This window comes from Mizuhopecten yessoensis, unplaced genomic scaffold, assembly GCF_002113885.1.
Source record: "Mizuhopecten yessoensis strain PY_sf001 unplaced genomic scaffold, ASM211388v2 scaffold8195, whole genome shotgun sequence".
Taxonomy (NCBI): domain Eukaryota; kingdom Metazoa; phylum Mollusca; class Bivalvia; order Pectinida; family Pectinidae; genus Mizuhopecten; species Mizuhopecten yessoensis.
In genome coordinates this window covers 688,734-706,025 of record NW_018407426.1, presented here as the reverse complement: position 1 = coordinate 706,025, position 17,292 = coordinate 688,734, and the positions used below count along the sequence as shown (strand labels likewise).

General features: G+C 35.6%; 1 protein-coding gene across 4 annotated transcripts in view; it reads left to right on the top strand.

Annotated features, from left to right (window-relative positions):
* The first annotated feature begins 4,921 nt into the window (after positions 1 to 4,921).
* Positions 4,922 to 17,292, top strand: part of LOC110455304 (cation-transporting ATPase 13A2-like) — a 43,997-nt gene continuing 31,626 nt past the window's right edge. For all 4 annotated transcript variants that reach the window (XM_021505361.1, XM_021505360.1, XM_021505359.1 and 1 more), the window contains exons 1-6: positions 4,922 to 5,002; positions 11,599 to 11,687; positions 13,788 to 13,955; positions 15,127 to 15,185; positions 15,762 to 15,846; positions 16,726 to 16,808. In XM_021505361.1, coding sequence (XP_021361036.1) covers positions 11,610 to 11,687; positions 13,788 to 13,955; positions 15,127 to 15,185; positions 15,762 to 15,846; positions 16,726 to 16,808 — 473 coding nt within the window. In that variant the 5' untranslated portion in view covers positions 4,922 to 5,002; positions 11,599 to 11,609. The remainder of the gene's footprint in view (positions 5,003 to 11,598; positions 11,688 to 13,787; positions 13,956 to 15,126; positions 15,186 to 15,761; positions 15,847 to 16,725; positions 16,809 to 17,292) is intronic.

The following is a 17,292-nucleotide window of genomic DNA, read 5'->3' as shown; positions in this document are numbered from 1 at the left end:
GCGATTGGTCAGTATTTCACCGGAGACCAATAAAACAGCGTGCCTTCGATTTGCTGCGACATATATTCTAGGACAAGGACCTGCAAATTTGTTACAGTTATATTTGTACCTTAACTAATGTGTTCAGAGTAATTTTACATATTTTAAGGGTTGAGAACAACTTCCGGTAGAAATGCAACCCAAATATACTCGTATATATATCATCATTGGAGGTGGCATTATTACCGAAAGTTTATCTGAACCCCTTTATATTTTATAATATACTTAGTTTATTGCTCTGTAAGAAATATGTAAATGAAGTTAACGACTTTGTCTGAAATGAAATTGTTCCATTTTTACAACACGAACTGTGACAGAGAAGCGTGACTGTCATGCTAAATACTGCGACCCTCACGAGTGAGCGATTTTGCTCCTCTTAATTGTGTTTGTCATGCTTTCATACACTAGGTCTATATATATCGTGTGTATATGTAACTATGCTATATACAATGTTGTAATTGTGTACATCACACGCTATGTGTCATATTTACTATATGTAGGTGACCTCTTGTTACACACGTAAGTGTGTCGGAGTGAATAAATAAAACTTGAAACTTGCGATCGAGTTCACTTTCCTCTTTAGCGTAAGAACTTGCTACGGACGATTTCCTATCAAAACTGGTCGAACATCTTTGAAGCACCGCTTAAAAAGAAAAAAAAACCCATAAAAACAACAATTTTGTAAAAGTTCATCATAACTGAAGCGTATGTCATTTAAAGTACGCTTTGGTCTGTAACGCGCTATATACCCGACCGTGTATATATATAGATGTGTTAATTGAAAGTTAAAAGTTTTTTATGTTTCTCAAATTCATCATACATATATTCAGGTTAGCCTCAACTTACTTCTTAGTTAGAGCTGATGGTTCGATAATACCCTAATTACTGGGTACGTATTACTTCACGCTTGGTTATAGTTTTACTGTGTGAACAGCAAAGGTGAACGGGTCAGGATTAATTGGTGGCGGTTTGTATCAGCGATGGGCGTGTCTTGGTTCTGCTACTACAGTCTTACCCTTACCACATACAGTCTTACCCTTACCACATACAGTCTAACCCTTACCACATACACTTTCAAAAAGGTAATTTAATTGCAGCTAATCCATTAAAATAGTTTATTGATGCAGAGACAATTCAATTCAGTTCAATTCAAGTTTATTCCGGTGGCCTTACGAACCATAGGCATACATAAATATAATACATAATATTACATACATATTTGGAGAGTGATCTTACAGAACACAGAAAGTAACATATACATGTCTGTATACGATACACAAACAACATACTGACAGAGACGGGAGGTAACTCCGCGGCAATGTTATCTTGATTGCGATGACATAAATGCCGAGTCAATCTACCAATTATTACTAAGTTTAATGAATATACATTTTACACCATTAGCAATAATACTTGTATTATACAGACAGACAGACAGACAGAAACACACACACACACACAGAAGTATAAGTAATAATTATTTTTCAGGTTAGGTATGCTTTTCTTTGCATTCGAAATGATACATGAAATACATATGAAAGGTGTTTAACGATAACATTCGCTTTTAGCCAAAGTATGTTTTTCTTTACTTAACGGCAGAATGCTAAGGTATACATGGTTACAAAACCTACCTATTGCATACGTATTTGGAGAGTGATCTCACATGACAAGCATACCGAACACAGAGAGTAACATAAACATGTATGTATAGAATACATCATAAACATAATAATACAAGAAAAATTAACCTAAGTTAAATTTAACTAACAAACACATACTGACGGAGATGCGCCAATGTTACCTTGAATGGGATTACATAAGCGCTGAGTCAATCTACCACTTATGTACCACTTATTGATTAAGTTTAATAATAAATATATGTTGTACAACATCAGCAATCATACTTCTATTATACAGAATTCGAAATATACCTGAAATACATAAGTGAGGTATATAACGATAATATTCACTTTTAGCCAAAGTGCGTTTTTCTTTTCTTAAAGGCAAAATGAATATATTTTCCAAGATTATTTAGTTCCTTAACATTATTTATACTTAACAGTTGCAAAAGTTTGAAAACGCTAGGTGATTTATAATAATACCTTTTAATATACCTTTGTCTAAATTCTATATAAAACGGACATTGCAGTATAAAATGGAACTCATCTTCAATTTCAAAACTTTGGCAACATTCACATATTCTGCGTCTCCTATCAATGTTGTGATAGCGGCCATTTTCGATTTTTAACTGGTGTGATGACAATCTAATACTGGCTATAGATTTTTTATATATATTATCAATAGGTTTCAGTAAATAATATTGCATGCAAAAATGATCAATTAGATGTTTGTATAGGTCACCTCTGGCAGCATTTATAATTCTTGCTCTCATTTCCTGGGTGTAACCATCTTTAAATCGTTGTTCTACTACTTTGTACATATAACCATTTATAGTATCACTAGTCCAAAAGTAAGATAAACCAAGTTTATCTAGTTCTTGTTTAATATTGTTTATCCAATCATCATTCATTATTTAATCGCTCTTCTAAACATGTGGCCAATATACAATTTTTGGATTCTTTTAATTTTAACAAGTATTTTATAACTTTTAACTTTCTATTTATGTAACGTGACTGTCTACCAAGCTTGTAATATACAAAATCAGTACCTGTACTTTTTTGACACTAAGCAATCGTTTACAAAACCCAGAATGGAGCTTTTCTATCTCTCGTATACGTCTCTGATTGATGGGTGTATATTTCTGACTTCATTCAATTTTGTAATTATTAAAATATCACCAATAAAAGGAAAATAAACGGAGAAAACTATTTAACTGTACCTCCTGAGGACCTGTCTCTGTGCATTGGCCTTTATGTTTGACGTCATCGTTTTTTGGGTAGTAAAAATAAACACCTATTTAAAACATATGAAAATATTGAAGAAAATGCAGCAAAAAATCAATAGCTGTAAATTAACACTATTTAATATAAAAAAAATATGCGTGAAAAAAGATTTGATACTAATACATTTTTATTGAAATCGAAAACAATAGGAATACGCACAGGGAAGTTATTTTTATCAAATTTATAGGCAACTTTTCATCATTGTCTACTAAGTAATATTGTGAAACTGTCATGTGGTCTGGTTCGACTGGCTACTCTACAGGTAGCGCCAAAAGTACGTTGTCCTTGTACGTGTGTCTGTGCATTCCCTTATTTATTCCTAGTAATTGTAAGTATATCATACATGTATATAACAAACAACAGCTCGTTCTTCAGCATAATTTTGTTGTACAACCACATACAACTATGGTTCAGCTGGACACGCAAAACTGACGATCTAAATATTATCCATAGGGCAAAGATACGAGAGCTTTTCGTGAAGAGTCCAAAGTATCCAGATGGTATAGGGCAAAGATACGAGAGCTTTTCGTGAAGGGTCCAAAGTATCCAGAGGGTATGGGGCAAAGATATGAGAGCTTTTCGTGAAGAGTCCAAAGTATCCAGAAGGTATAGGCCAAAGATACGAAAGCTTTTCGTGAAGAGTCCAAAGTATCCAGATGGTATAGGGCAAAGATACGAGAGCTTTTCGTGAAGAGTCCAAAGTATCCAGAAGGTATAGGGCAAAGATACGAGAGCTTTTCGTGAAGGGTCAAAAGTATCCAGATGGTATGGGGCAAAGATACGAGAGCTTTTCGTGAAGGGTCCAAAGTATCCAGATGGTATGGGGCAAAGATACGAGAGCTTTTCGTGAAGGGTCAAAAGTATCCAGATGGTATGGGGCAAAGATACGGGGCTTTTCGTGAAGAGTCCAAAGTATCCAGAGGGTATGGGGCAAAGATACGAGAGCTTTTCGTGAAGGGTCAAAAGTATCCAGATGGTATGTGGCAAAGATACGAGAGCTTTTCGTGAAGGGTCCAAAGTATCCAGATGGTATAGGGCAAAGATATGAGAGCTTTTCGTGAAGAGTCCAAAGTATCCAGATGGTATAGGGCAAAGATACAAGAGCTTTTCGTGAAGGGTCCAAAGTATCCAGATGGTATAGGGCAAAGATTCTCTCGAAAAACTACGTACGCCAGAAAATGGGCAAGATGAGAGTATGCTGAGTTTGTTAATTTTCAGCGTGGGTTTAATATACCAGGTCTATCATTCAAAAACGAACCTTGAAATTCAACATGAAAGTAAAACACAAGTCTGTTTATTGACTTCGATATCCAATCTTTATACCTGGGTATATTTGTCATTGAACTACCACGACTCCTGATCAATCACGCGTTTATGAAGTCTATTTTTAATGTAATTAGTAAATTACTGATGGTGTTGATATCGCATCCTCTGGAAGCTAAGACTGTGCACCGAGATTTAATTATTACTCGCACGGAATTAGATTAGTCTTAGTCCGTGCTACTCGTAACAGTTAAGAGAACAAAATCCATTGGGGTTTTTTCGTTGCATCAGGATTTATTTTGGACATGTACTTCCCTTGTTGTGGTAGAAGGTTGCGTTACATTTTGATGTTTTCCTCGGAAATTTGTTCTTGTTAACAAAATCTCTGAATGAATATTTCTTTCAGAATTTCAGAATTTCCCTCTAAAGTGATGCGTTCATTCCGCACTTTACCCTTTGCCCTGATTCTATATCACTTCCGCTGTTACATTACTTGAACATTCCCTTTCAAAATAGTACTTGTGAAAGTATTTATAAAGTATTTTTAAATGATTAATGCATTCTTTCCCTTTTTAACAATCAATGTAACTATTTAGTATATATAGTAAGAAGGTATTTTTCAATAAATATATCTAAGTATCCTAAATGAGCTGTATGATTCGTATCTTAAATTGAAGGCTGTTCCGTCGAGTATTTTGACATGCATGTGGCACCGGAGCTCAATTATGTAGACAAGTTTATACTCTCGAGTAAAGTTGACACTATGATACCCCGATAACAGGACCCGATTAACACAGGTAAATATATGTTTACATTGAAATTTATATGTAGACTTATCTCCATTTACATAAGGAGATATGACGACAACGACAGCGTGAACAACTCGTAAAGTTTACATCAGGTTTTGCAATTCGTCTGCTTTTGAATCAATGAATGGACGTCCCTGTGTTTATGTCTTGTGATTAGGCCTAATGTTTGCGAGTAACATTTTTTTCGATGTTGTACTGATGAGGCATCGCGATTGAAACTTGTGTCAGAGAATTCTGTATCATGGGTAAGTTATTTAAAAAATCCACGTTGAAGTTTTAAGACCATGTACTGCTGATGATTTCCATGACAGCTAGATGTGAATTGGTATTGATAAAACTTTATTAACAAAACTGTCTTCTTTCCCAGCATATATCTCAATCTGTGTTCTATCTTACCTTTATCAACAACTCACTGACATTGTAGTCTTTACTATATCACTACTTCTTTCTTGTAAACATTGCAGGGTCCTGTAACACTAATGTCAACAAGTGATATTGTGATTTCACCTGGTATACACAAAATAAAGTTTTCTTGCTAGGTCAGCTAATGGGCTGATATCGTGATTAGAGCAAGCAAAGATTGAATAAATAGCTTAGCCATCTAAGGAATTATATTCTTCTTGCTAACTCAAGTTAAGTATCATCTTTAAATCAGACTAAAATACATGTAGAAAAGTGTTCCTTAAATGACTGTCACACTAGGGCCGCGTTCCCCCCCGACGTCCAAGAAAAATCCAGAACGCCGATCTGTGCACAGTGGAATCACGAGCATCGCTTCGGCAACGCAGTGGGATCGCATAGAATGCAGAGCGACTTTGAGCATATCACCAAAACAAACGCCGTTGCACAGCGTTCTGATGAGAGCGCAGTGGAGTCGCCGTAACAGCGCAGTTGGGTCTCCTACAACGCCACAGGATCGACGCGGGCGCGAACAGAGGTCGCAATGGAGGCGCTTGCATGGCGATCAGACGGTGTTCTCTGAGATGACACTGCGTCTACGGCACTTACAAGGAGTTTTATTTGGTTGATGAGGTGGTGGTGGTGGTGAACTTGCTTCTGTTTGCGGTGGGCATTTATCTTTCCCTGCCTTCATGTTTCTACCTCTTTTGGCGGGCATGGTTTCAACTGTTCGAGATAAAATGGAAGAATGGAACACTGATGGAGGTATCGTTTTTATAAGTAGTCCAAAACAACACGCCCTCAGCACAGTGCGCACCGTGATAACTCGTGGAAGCGCCATGAGAGCGCAGAGATTCGCCAACTAGAATTCCTTAGGAACGTAGAAACGCCAAGGTCACTGTGCAAACACTGTGACAATGCCATCTTCATGAAAAATATAAATTTTTCATTCTATCTTACGCCGCTCTGGGATAATTAACAACGCCGTGCAGTGGCAACGTGGCTAGGTGTGACAGGGTTTTATGTACGTAGCAGATCTTGACTGGGTCAATCGTCATCAAATGGATAGCTCAATTGGTTGTACATTCGTCTAGAGTTCGGGAGGTCCTGGGTTCAAACCTGAGTCTGACCGTGCGTTTTTCCTCTCCTGTTACATTGGTGCCTGTGACCAACCCTTGTGTATGGTTGGCAAGGGGATACCTGAACCTGGATTGTAAATAGTTGTGTCTTTGGGGGCGAAAAAATGAGGGAGGAATGTAGCGTAACTGGACTGGGTCGATCGTCGGCAACCAGATAGCTCTATTGGTTGAGCTCCGTCTACAGTTCGGAAGGTCCTGTCCGGTTCAAACCTCTGTCTGGTGATGCTTTTTTCCTTTTCTGTTACACTTATATTAAGAGTAATTATTAGTTGATTGAATGCAAATTTTCAAATCCCATCCCTCAATGTTTGTGGTAGTGGCCCATCATTTGGCTGGTGCAGCACAATTTGAAACCGTAGGTTTAACAAAAGCAAACCCCTACCAAAACTGGCAATTAAGTTATCATGGTTGTAGAAAAAAACAAGAAACAGTTCGTCATTTTGGTATTGATAATATTTATTTAATTACTTAAAAAGGTATCTGTAAGACAGATACAAGCACAATATTTCATCTTCATTGATATGAATATAAGAGTTTATCAATGTATGTGATCATGATCACCTTGTCGAGGAACTGCTGTTATGGGGCATAGAGGCAAAATCCTCATGTTGCTGACACAAGGACTATTGAGTGATTCAATGTCAGTGAAGTCTGTGTTATCAGTGACACAAATCTAACAGTACAGAAAAGATAAAGCCTATCCTTCCTGAACTAGACAGTATACATATATATAAGGCCATGACGTTATCCTGAGTTTCTTCTGTCCTCAGCAGTGTTAATTAAGGACCAAAGAAAACTCTGGCGAAGACCATGTGCACAATGTCATTGTTGTATAGTTAGATAGCTTAAATTGAGACTTAACAAAAGTAACAGTGATCTACAACTGTCAGTGTCATCTCAGATAAATTATCATTAGGGTCATCTCAAATTACATACACATACATGTAAAAGATAATTTGTCACTTTACAAACACTTGGTAGAAAGACATTATCCTACACTATATATAGACCTACATGCATGTTTATCACATAATCGGCCTGTTACCCTGCAGTGAATCCACCCATGTAATATTTTTACATATATCACTAGTGTAATATACCCTAGAGCGTTTTTCATTGGCTGTGCCAGTCAGAAATTGATTGTGACGTCATAATAAATATGGACAATGACGTGACGTCATAAATTGTGAATGGCGCAACAAAATGTCTGTCTCTGTTAGATTATAGCCCTCTACATTTTGGCTTTAAAACCTGTCAAAATGTTAGTTTTCTGAGTTATGTGATAAAAAGTATCTTACTTTTTTTTCCCATTACATTTGAGCTTTTATGAAACTCGTCTCGAAGTTTTAATTGTTTCATAAAATCTCATATGAAATGAAAACTCATTTTAGATCCTATATGTATATACTGCAGCTCATGATCAGGTATATATCAACATGTAGATGACTGTGTTATTATACCATTTCTAATAGAATATAAGAACATGTGATATTTTTATTGCTGTGATAGCAACATGATCATTTCAGTTTTAAAGGACATGAAATGCCAGGCAAATTTCTGACTAGTTCTGTAAGAGTGTGTTAAAAGAAATATGAAATATAATTTAAATGATGTACCCTCTTTTGAAAATATTAATCAGTGCCTCAAAACCATGAGTTTATTTGCCACAGACCTTTATAAGTTGGTTCGTTTTCAGACGTGATGTTTCAAATCCTCTGTGTGATAGTGTTATGTATAGGTTTTCAGTCATAGCATATCTCAGCCACTTTCATGGACATTCAACCCTGATATCATTATGTGTATGCATGTCATAAAGAGATGCAATATGTCACATACAAAAAAGGTTGCCATTTACCTCTTCAGTTCTCTAGATCTTTGACTTAAAATGTGTAATTATAGATTTCCTGAGCATACAGTATCTCCGCCCCTGTTCCTCCATGGACTTTAGATTTGGTCTAATGATACATGTTGTTACAACATGAAAAGGTACGCTGTGTTACATGTATATAGGTCATCACACTCTTAATGACCTTGAATTTCACTCTCGGGTACAAAATATAGGTTTCTGGAGCATATCGCATCCACCATTTCATGTACTTACTTCAGACTTGGTATGCAGGCATATCTCAAGAACCCAGAAAGTGTTAGCAAAATGCATACCAAAATGGTAACAATGCGACCACTATTTGACCTTTTACACAGATCTCGCCCAAAGGTTCATATTAAGACCATATATGTTAGTAAGTTCATCAGGCCTGAGAAAATTAATTGTGTGGTTTTTGTTTCTCTACTAACTATTTTGATTTCGACTATACTATCTTACAGTTACGTATATGGAACCAATTAAGACATGCACTCGCTTTCTTACAAGTATACATACCGGTAGATATTGAAGCAGAATTAAATATAAACGTGCGATAAAATATTTCCTACCTGCTGACGCGCAAGTTTTTAGAGGATGAAACCATAAAACAGTCAACTATTTTTTAGGTCTTGTGGTCAATATTTTGTACCATTATACAATATGTTTTCATATACGAACGTGGAGTACAGGGGTATTCTGATCACAGATCACCATCTTATGAGTCAGCTTCTATTTCAATCTTATTATATCTTAGATATAATCCCCGAAGTCGCCGTACACATGGAATATTAGAGAAAGTGTTTTTCTCCTGCCCACACAACTCCAACGACCCAGGTGGAGTATAAAATGGTCTGGGGTGGGTGTTGCGGTATCTGTGCTGTAGCATTCAAGTGAGGTGGCACTATAAATGATACCGTTGGAAGCACGGTCCCACTACAAACAGAACACAATACATCTCCAGCACACACACAGGCATACACACATAAGGAGATATTGGCCAGGTGGCATAAGACTAGTAGTTAGCGCCTGATAAGGCAGCTCCTGCAAATTCCTCAATATTGTATTGATTAATATATATGCTTATTGTATTGACTGTATTAAATTGTATATCTATGTACTGTAAAGTGCTTTAGAGTGGCTTATGTTAGCTAGATAGGGCGCGATATCAAATGTTGTATATTTTATAATCTTTTATGTAAAATATATGACTAGTCAGGTTTTGTGAGCGCCACCATATGCATGTATGTATTATATACGTACTTGTATCATGTACATAATATTAGTTTTGAATGTACTTTTTCATGGTTTAATTAATTTTGAATGTACTTTTCATGGTTTATAGTGTGGGATACACACTGACATTCAAATACAAAACAAAAAACACTAGTTTATTGATATACGGATTAATGAATATACATAGTCACAGATGTTTCTGTTGTGTCTGCATCCTTTTACATTCACAGATCATAACAAAAACCAGACGACAAGTCTTTATCTGCAAGATCATAATTAATCATTTCTGGATGTATGAACATGTGCTACACATTGTACAATATATACATATATATATAAAAAATATGTGTACACCGGGGTAAGTTGATGATGTACATTTACAGTATTACAAAGGAAATTGATATAAAATTTCATTTCCTTTTAATAATTAGTTAGGTATATAATCTATCACATCTCAGCTAGATCTAGAAGTGGGTTTTTCTCATATTTATTATCAGCTTCTGAAGCATGTGGCTGAAAAAATAGTCCAGGATGATGTAATTATAGGAAGAAAATTTCATTTAATAGTTACTATATGTCACATTGAACTTTGTTTCATTGACAATAGAAATTTTTCAGAGATTTCTAACTGAATCTGTTGTGCCAAGACTTTATTCATGAATATAATATGAAGACTTCAGTATATGTGTTGTATATATCTAATACCTCTTTCTGGGGTTATTATCAATTACGTATTCATACTGCTCTTCATACTGCTGTCAGTTACGACCAAGTCTAACTGTCACTATCCCCGTATTTGAATTTTGGTAGTCCTCACAATTAATATAATATGGAAATGACCACATTATACAATAATTAACAGGACACCATGGACTCATACATGTGATAAATACTAGACTAATTAATCAAGTAGGATGTTTATTGCTTACCTATTTGCATTTTGTAATAGTTTTAATAAAAACACCCAAGGCCAGATTATTTGTAGCATTGTCAGCTTAATGAGATGTTCACAAAATTATCAGAAAGAGCTTCCACATTTTGGTGTTTTTAATCTTCGTTATTTATATTCTTCATTTATATCATTAATGAGTTTAAAACATCACAATAATTTATAATAATATATATTGTGTGTTTAAGCAATAAATTAATATAATGTTGTGACATCTGCCCAATAATTATAATAAATGTTCGCTAAAAATATCTCTTGATCGGCCATTCTTTCTAATATGTTAAAAAGCTTGGTCATCATTGTCAAACAAAATTTTAACCACCATTTTGGTGATGGTAGCTATATAGGCTGTTCAAATCAACTTTTCTCTGGATCTGTTATCCATCATCCATACTAGACCATTCTTGTTATCACTCTTTCTCTCAAATTTCGTACGAAAGTTCCACCTTGTCTGTATTTGTTCATGTTTCATTTCTAGACTGATAAGAGAAAAAAGATGGCCACTTGGTGGCCATCTTGAATTTTGACAGGTAATTACTGAAGTAAGTTATTGCTCTAGAAGTGGTAGGTCCCCACGGGTCCTTAGTTGTGTGTTTCATTCTAAGACTTATCAGAAAAAATCTTGTGGACACCAAATGTAAAATAGTAAAAAAAAATCATTACATGTAGTAAAATTTGGTAACAATTCATCTGTAATCATATCTGATCATAATCTGCTTCACTAGATAAAAATGATTATAATTAGTGTTAGCCTTTTAAGCTAAGAAGTTGGGTCCGTAACAAGTCCCTATTCATGTTCAACCTTTGGAAATACAATTACATTCTGTATTACAAAATCCAATAAGTGTCTACACAAATAAGAGAACACAGGACTCTGTCACTCATGGTTATAATTAGTGCCAGTGATAAATTGTATGAAGATACCGTAAACTGTGTTGCCTAACTTTAATTTCCTATGACAGCTGCTGACATTGATGTTATATGTACATTACACTTACAGGTAGCTATAGCATGAGCGAGTACAGCCGGCTGTTCAGCGGGACCAATCCTACACAAGTAGTGCTCAACCCCGACACTGAGGACCAGCTGGTGAGTCCCTAATTTCTCTTACCCTGGACAGATTTATCCTTACTTTTACCGGTGTGAGATTTCCTTGTATCATCCTAGGGTTGAGACAAGCTACACATGCTTTTTGCACATTGATCTCCACAATAAATCTGACGTGACCCAGAAGAACTACCTTTATGAGGTCACACACATACAAAAGTTTGTCTGCTAATCTTGTCGTGTTTACATTTGACACCAAAGAAGATGGGATTGATTTTAAAATGTTTAAAATATGATGCGTGAACCGTCCAACACATACATATAATATTAATACGCTATCCACGTGTTCCTGTTTACAAACAATATGCTTCGTCTTACACTTGGACAGGAACAACAGGGTAAGAGAAAAATAATCATTCACCCCCTCGGGGATGAGATAGGGGGATCTCAGCCCTCAGGGGGGAATATTCTGAAGTTGCCAAACATTCGGCAAAGCCTCATGTTTGGCAAATTAAGAATCTTCCCCCCTCAAGTTGAGATCCCCCTATCTCACCCCCAAGGGGATGAAAGATTTTATTAATCTTATATGCTCTCTCTATACAGGTAGAAATATAAAGTATTGTTAACTTCCCATCAACATAATTAATAGGGTCATACATGCATACATTGCGAATGGTGGAATAAGGGAAAATGGTACATTCGGTGTGAGAAATTGTTTTTCGTTGAATTTCTACAACTTATGTTTTAAATTTCCATCAGGAATACCAAAGTGATCATACATAATAAATGGGTTGCTGATTGAACAGTCATAGACCTTGATTTTGGAATTGTTTTGAAATTACTAGGTCGTTGACTGTTATGGTCAAAGGTAGAAGGCCAACAGATGGCATTATATTTTCTGTTACAGACTTGCTATAGGTACTTGGCCAACAGGTCTTTTATGGACTTTCTTTGATTGACCTTAGCAGATGGTGTTGGATTTTTTTTTTAAAGATTTGCTATTGGCATAAGGCCAACATAAAGTGTAACAGTACAACTCTGCTGCTGACTTGATGCTATGGGTACAGAATGAAACAGATTATGTAACTTGTGATCTAGACTATAAAGGACAGGACCAACAGATAATAATGTATTGTAATTTCTATTCAACCCTTGTATTGAGTATAGGGCCAACATATTGTATTTTCTGTTCAAAGTTTACTACTGTTACAGGCTTGCTATGGGTACATGTATACAGGGCCAAACAGATTATTTTATTCCTGTTACAGATTTGCTATGGGTACATGTATACAGGGCCAAACAGATTATATATGCTATATTCCTGTTACAGACTTGCTATGGGTACATGTATACAGGGCCAAACAGATTATATATGCTATATTCCTGTTACAGACTTGCTATGGGTACAGGGCCATACAGATTATATATGCTGTATTTCTGTTACAGACTTGCTATGGGTACAGGGCCAAACAGATTATATATGCTGTATTCCTGTTGCAGACTTGCTATGGGTACAGGGCCAAACAGATTATATATGCTGTATTTCTGTTACAGACTTGCTATGGGTACAGAGCCAAACATATCATGCTATTCCTGTTACAGACTTGCTATGGGTACAGGGCCAAACAGATTATATATGCTGTATTCCTGTTACAGACTTGCTATGGGTACAGGGCCAAACAGATTATATATGCTGTATTCCTGTTACAGACTTGCTATGGGTACAGGGCCAAACAGATTATATATGCTGTATTCCTGTTACAGACTTGCTATGGGTACAGGGCCAAACAGATTATATATGCTGTATTCCTGTTACAGACTTGCTATGGGTACAGGGCCAAACAGATTATATATGCTGTATTTCTGTTACAGACTTGCTATGGGTACAGGGCCAAACAGATTATATATGCTGTATTCCTTTTACAGACTTGCTATGGGTACAGGGCCAAACAGATTATATATGCTGTATTTCTGTTACAGACTTGCTATGGGTACAGGGCCAAACATATTATATATGTTGTATTTCTGTTACAGACTTGCTATGGGTACAGAGCCAAACATATTATATATGTTGTATTCCTGTTACAGACTTGCTATGGGTTTAGGGCCAAACAGATTCTATATGCTGTATTTCTGTTACAGACTTGCTATGGGTACAGGGCCAACAGATGGAAGCTGTTGCTTTTCATCCTCCTGTCCTTCAGCAGCTTTGGCTTCCTGCTCCTGTTGATGCTATGGCGACCAGAACTAGAGTGCTACATCAAAAGAAAGAAGTGCCATTTGAGAGATGCAGACACGATTCTCATTCAAGTAAGACTCACACACTCTCTGCCTCGGAGAAACCTTATACAGATGATTATCCTAGGACCTCAATTCTAAACAACATTCTAAGTTAAGAATATATGGGAAGTTTGTAAAAATACTTTCCTTGGTTTGGGATTTTTGAGGACCCTTGTCACATTAATGAAAACGGAAGAGTTTTCTCCATTTTTGTATCTTACATCTTATGTTTAACAAAATGACACGGCAACTGCATTTCAATAGCACAAAAATTACAACAGTATTAATTTTTACAGATTTCAATATCATAAAATAATGTTTGCATGAATTATATCATCAGAAGAATTATTATGTCTTGTCAGGAATTGTTTTTTTTTAATAATAATAATATACAACATTTGATATAGCACCTTATCTAGCTAACATAAGCCACTCTTAAGTGCTTTACAGTACATATATAGCTATACAATTAATACAATTAGCATATATATACATTCATCAATACAATTTTGAGGAATTCGCAGGAGTTGCCTTATTGGATTCTAACTACTAATCCTATGCTACCTGGCTAATATCTCCCTATGTGTGTATGCCTGCGTGTGTTGGAGATGTAATCTCCCGAGCATTGGAACCTTTTTGAAGTCTACAGTAGTAAATTGATCTATCACTTTGAAGTTTGATGCTCTTATTTCTAGTTTAGTATCATTAACCCTTTCACCACTGTAGACCATAATGGACTCATTCAGATCAACGCATGGTCGAGTCGACTAAAGTTGCATATAGGGGTGAAAGGGTTATATGGTGAATACAAAATATTGGATACATACATATCCTTTCTATTCAAGCACTCACTGCCTTCATATTCACTTAAGTTTATTACACATGACCCAACATAAAATACAAATGTTAACTAACCATATGCCAGTACCTGGAGTTTTCTACCCATTGGTAATTATAGTTTAGTTCATAAGCAATGTGCATATTTGTTGACCTTTCAAAAAAAAACAAAAAAAACTTCAATTTCGTTTTGGCAGTGAAATCACATGACAAAATCTAAAACTGTCCAAAAAAAGTATGTACAATGATCCTATTAATGGTAACAATTGCATAAAATGCCATTGATAAAGTTGTTCTGGTTTGAATTTAGGAAATGCGCTTATCATGACAGCCCTTACAATCAGTGTTATTGTTTCTTTTTCAGGATCATGTGAAGCGGTGGTTTGTAAGTCAAGTGGAGACAAAGGGATTTGACGATCATATGTGAGTTTTTGTTTTTAATTTCATCAAATATATATTTATATTTATCATATGAATACCGTGTTATGCAGTGTCATAAAGCCATCAGATAAATTATGTTTATGTAACGTGGGTAATATCACTTCGAAAATGACGTCAAAATCGAATAGGAACAATCAATGTGACGTTACGTCATTGTGACACGGACGCAATTTTCATCATTTCAGAGGCGGCGAAGTGCAAAATATTCATTTCAGATCACAATTATACAGTTTACTTTGTATTTTATGATAAAAAGAATCTGTCATTCGTTTCCCTTCATATCAAATTCGTGATACTCATTTTGGATTTTTCATATTTGCTCGCCAGAGGTTCACAAACATGAAAAATCCAAAACTTGTATCATAAATCTGATATGAAGGGAGATCCTCTATATATAGATTGATACACTGTTATATTGTATTGCCATTAAATTTCAACCATACAAAATTCAATTAGTGATCTCATATATACAATGGATGTCAAAGTCAAGTAATATTCATTGTTGGACAGACTAGACACTGTTTCTGTACACTGATTCAATTTCTTTACGCTTTGAAGTGGAGCACCGGAGAAATACAACCAGTTTGGGGAATCTTCTGACGAGGATGATCCAGAGTGTTGTGACACCACCAGACTAAAAGGGGTGGGTATAACTTAGGGATGAAATCCTGCTGGTCAAGTTCTTTAGATGATGGAATTTGACAAATTTAACGAAGTCTAAAGCAGTTCTTGTTGAATTTACTTCAAGACCAACTTGATCCATTACCCAAAGATAATGGCCTTTTCAAGATCGAATTCTCTATTTCATATTTAAATGAGTAAACATATATGTATTTGCATTGATACCAGTGATTTTCACAAATATAATCTATGGTCAAATTTGAATCCATAGAAATTGTCATAAAATAATAATTATTAACCTGAAAAATGTAAAGTGTCTAAAGACAATTAATTCTTATCGCAATGAGCAGTGAAAATGTGAGTGCCATACAGTAATCATAACTGAGCTCAACAAATAATTTACTTGATGATAGTTCAAGTTATGATAAGTTATGTTTGAGTTGATTATCATTTAAGTAAAATCCATGTGTGGGGTACAGAGTCAAGGCCAAGACATCATGTCATGATGTGCCCACATTATGTCAAACACAGTACCGGTATATGGATTCTCCAGGAGCATTGGCCCTGATGATCTGAGCAGTGTTCTAATTACTAATTATATGATATCAACCTTGGAATAATCAGAAACAGCAGTTGGACCCAAATGCATGTCAGGAAATCAACAATACATACTGTTAGAATATTGCAAAGAACATGAAGTAAAGATTAAAAAACCCAAAAAGGCTACTTTGGTTCAACTTACAACTGTTGTTGGGCACTTTTTCCATGCTTTATGTGTAATTATTTGATGACATCATTATATTGTTTACTGTGATGTTCAGTTTACCGATTTTATCCATGTTTTCCGTGACCTCCCTGTATTAAGTAACCGGTATATAATGTTGTTATAACTCCATTACAGCCAGAAGTCAGCCTGAGGTATTTTGATCACCAACATGTGAGATATCTCTGGGAGCTGGGCGTGCGATCCTTTGTCCAGCTCCGGTAGGTAATAGTGGACCGTTAGTTTTCATCCAGCCCTGGTAGGCAGTTGTTGACCACAAACATTTTTTAGTGCCGATTTTGTTATGGATATGCTTCCTATGGTTTATCAGTATTAAAATGTATCTGTTACAAGTGTCCCAGTATTTTGGAGGGGAGACTGCTGATTTTAACCCTCATTCTTAAATTCTCATATTAGTAATAACAGCTATTCCCTAAACTTTTCATCTTGTGCTCAAATTCTATTTTAACAAAATTGCATAGATGATATTTGTGCTATTGTTTTGTCTTCATTGTGAATAATTTTGTGATACAGTTCTCCGTCACGAAAAATGGGTAAAATTTGCAAGAATCGATGCATTTTCAATGTAATCACTGTTTAATTCTTGTAGAATTTTAATCGTCTTCAAATATCAACCAAGTTTAAATTCATAAGTTTCCCAAAGAAACATTAATTTTTTGCACTACAACATTTGGAAAAGTTCTG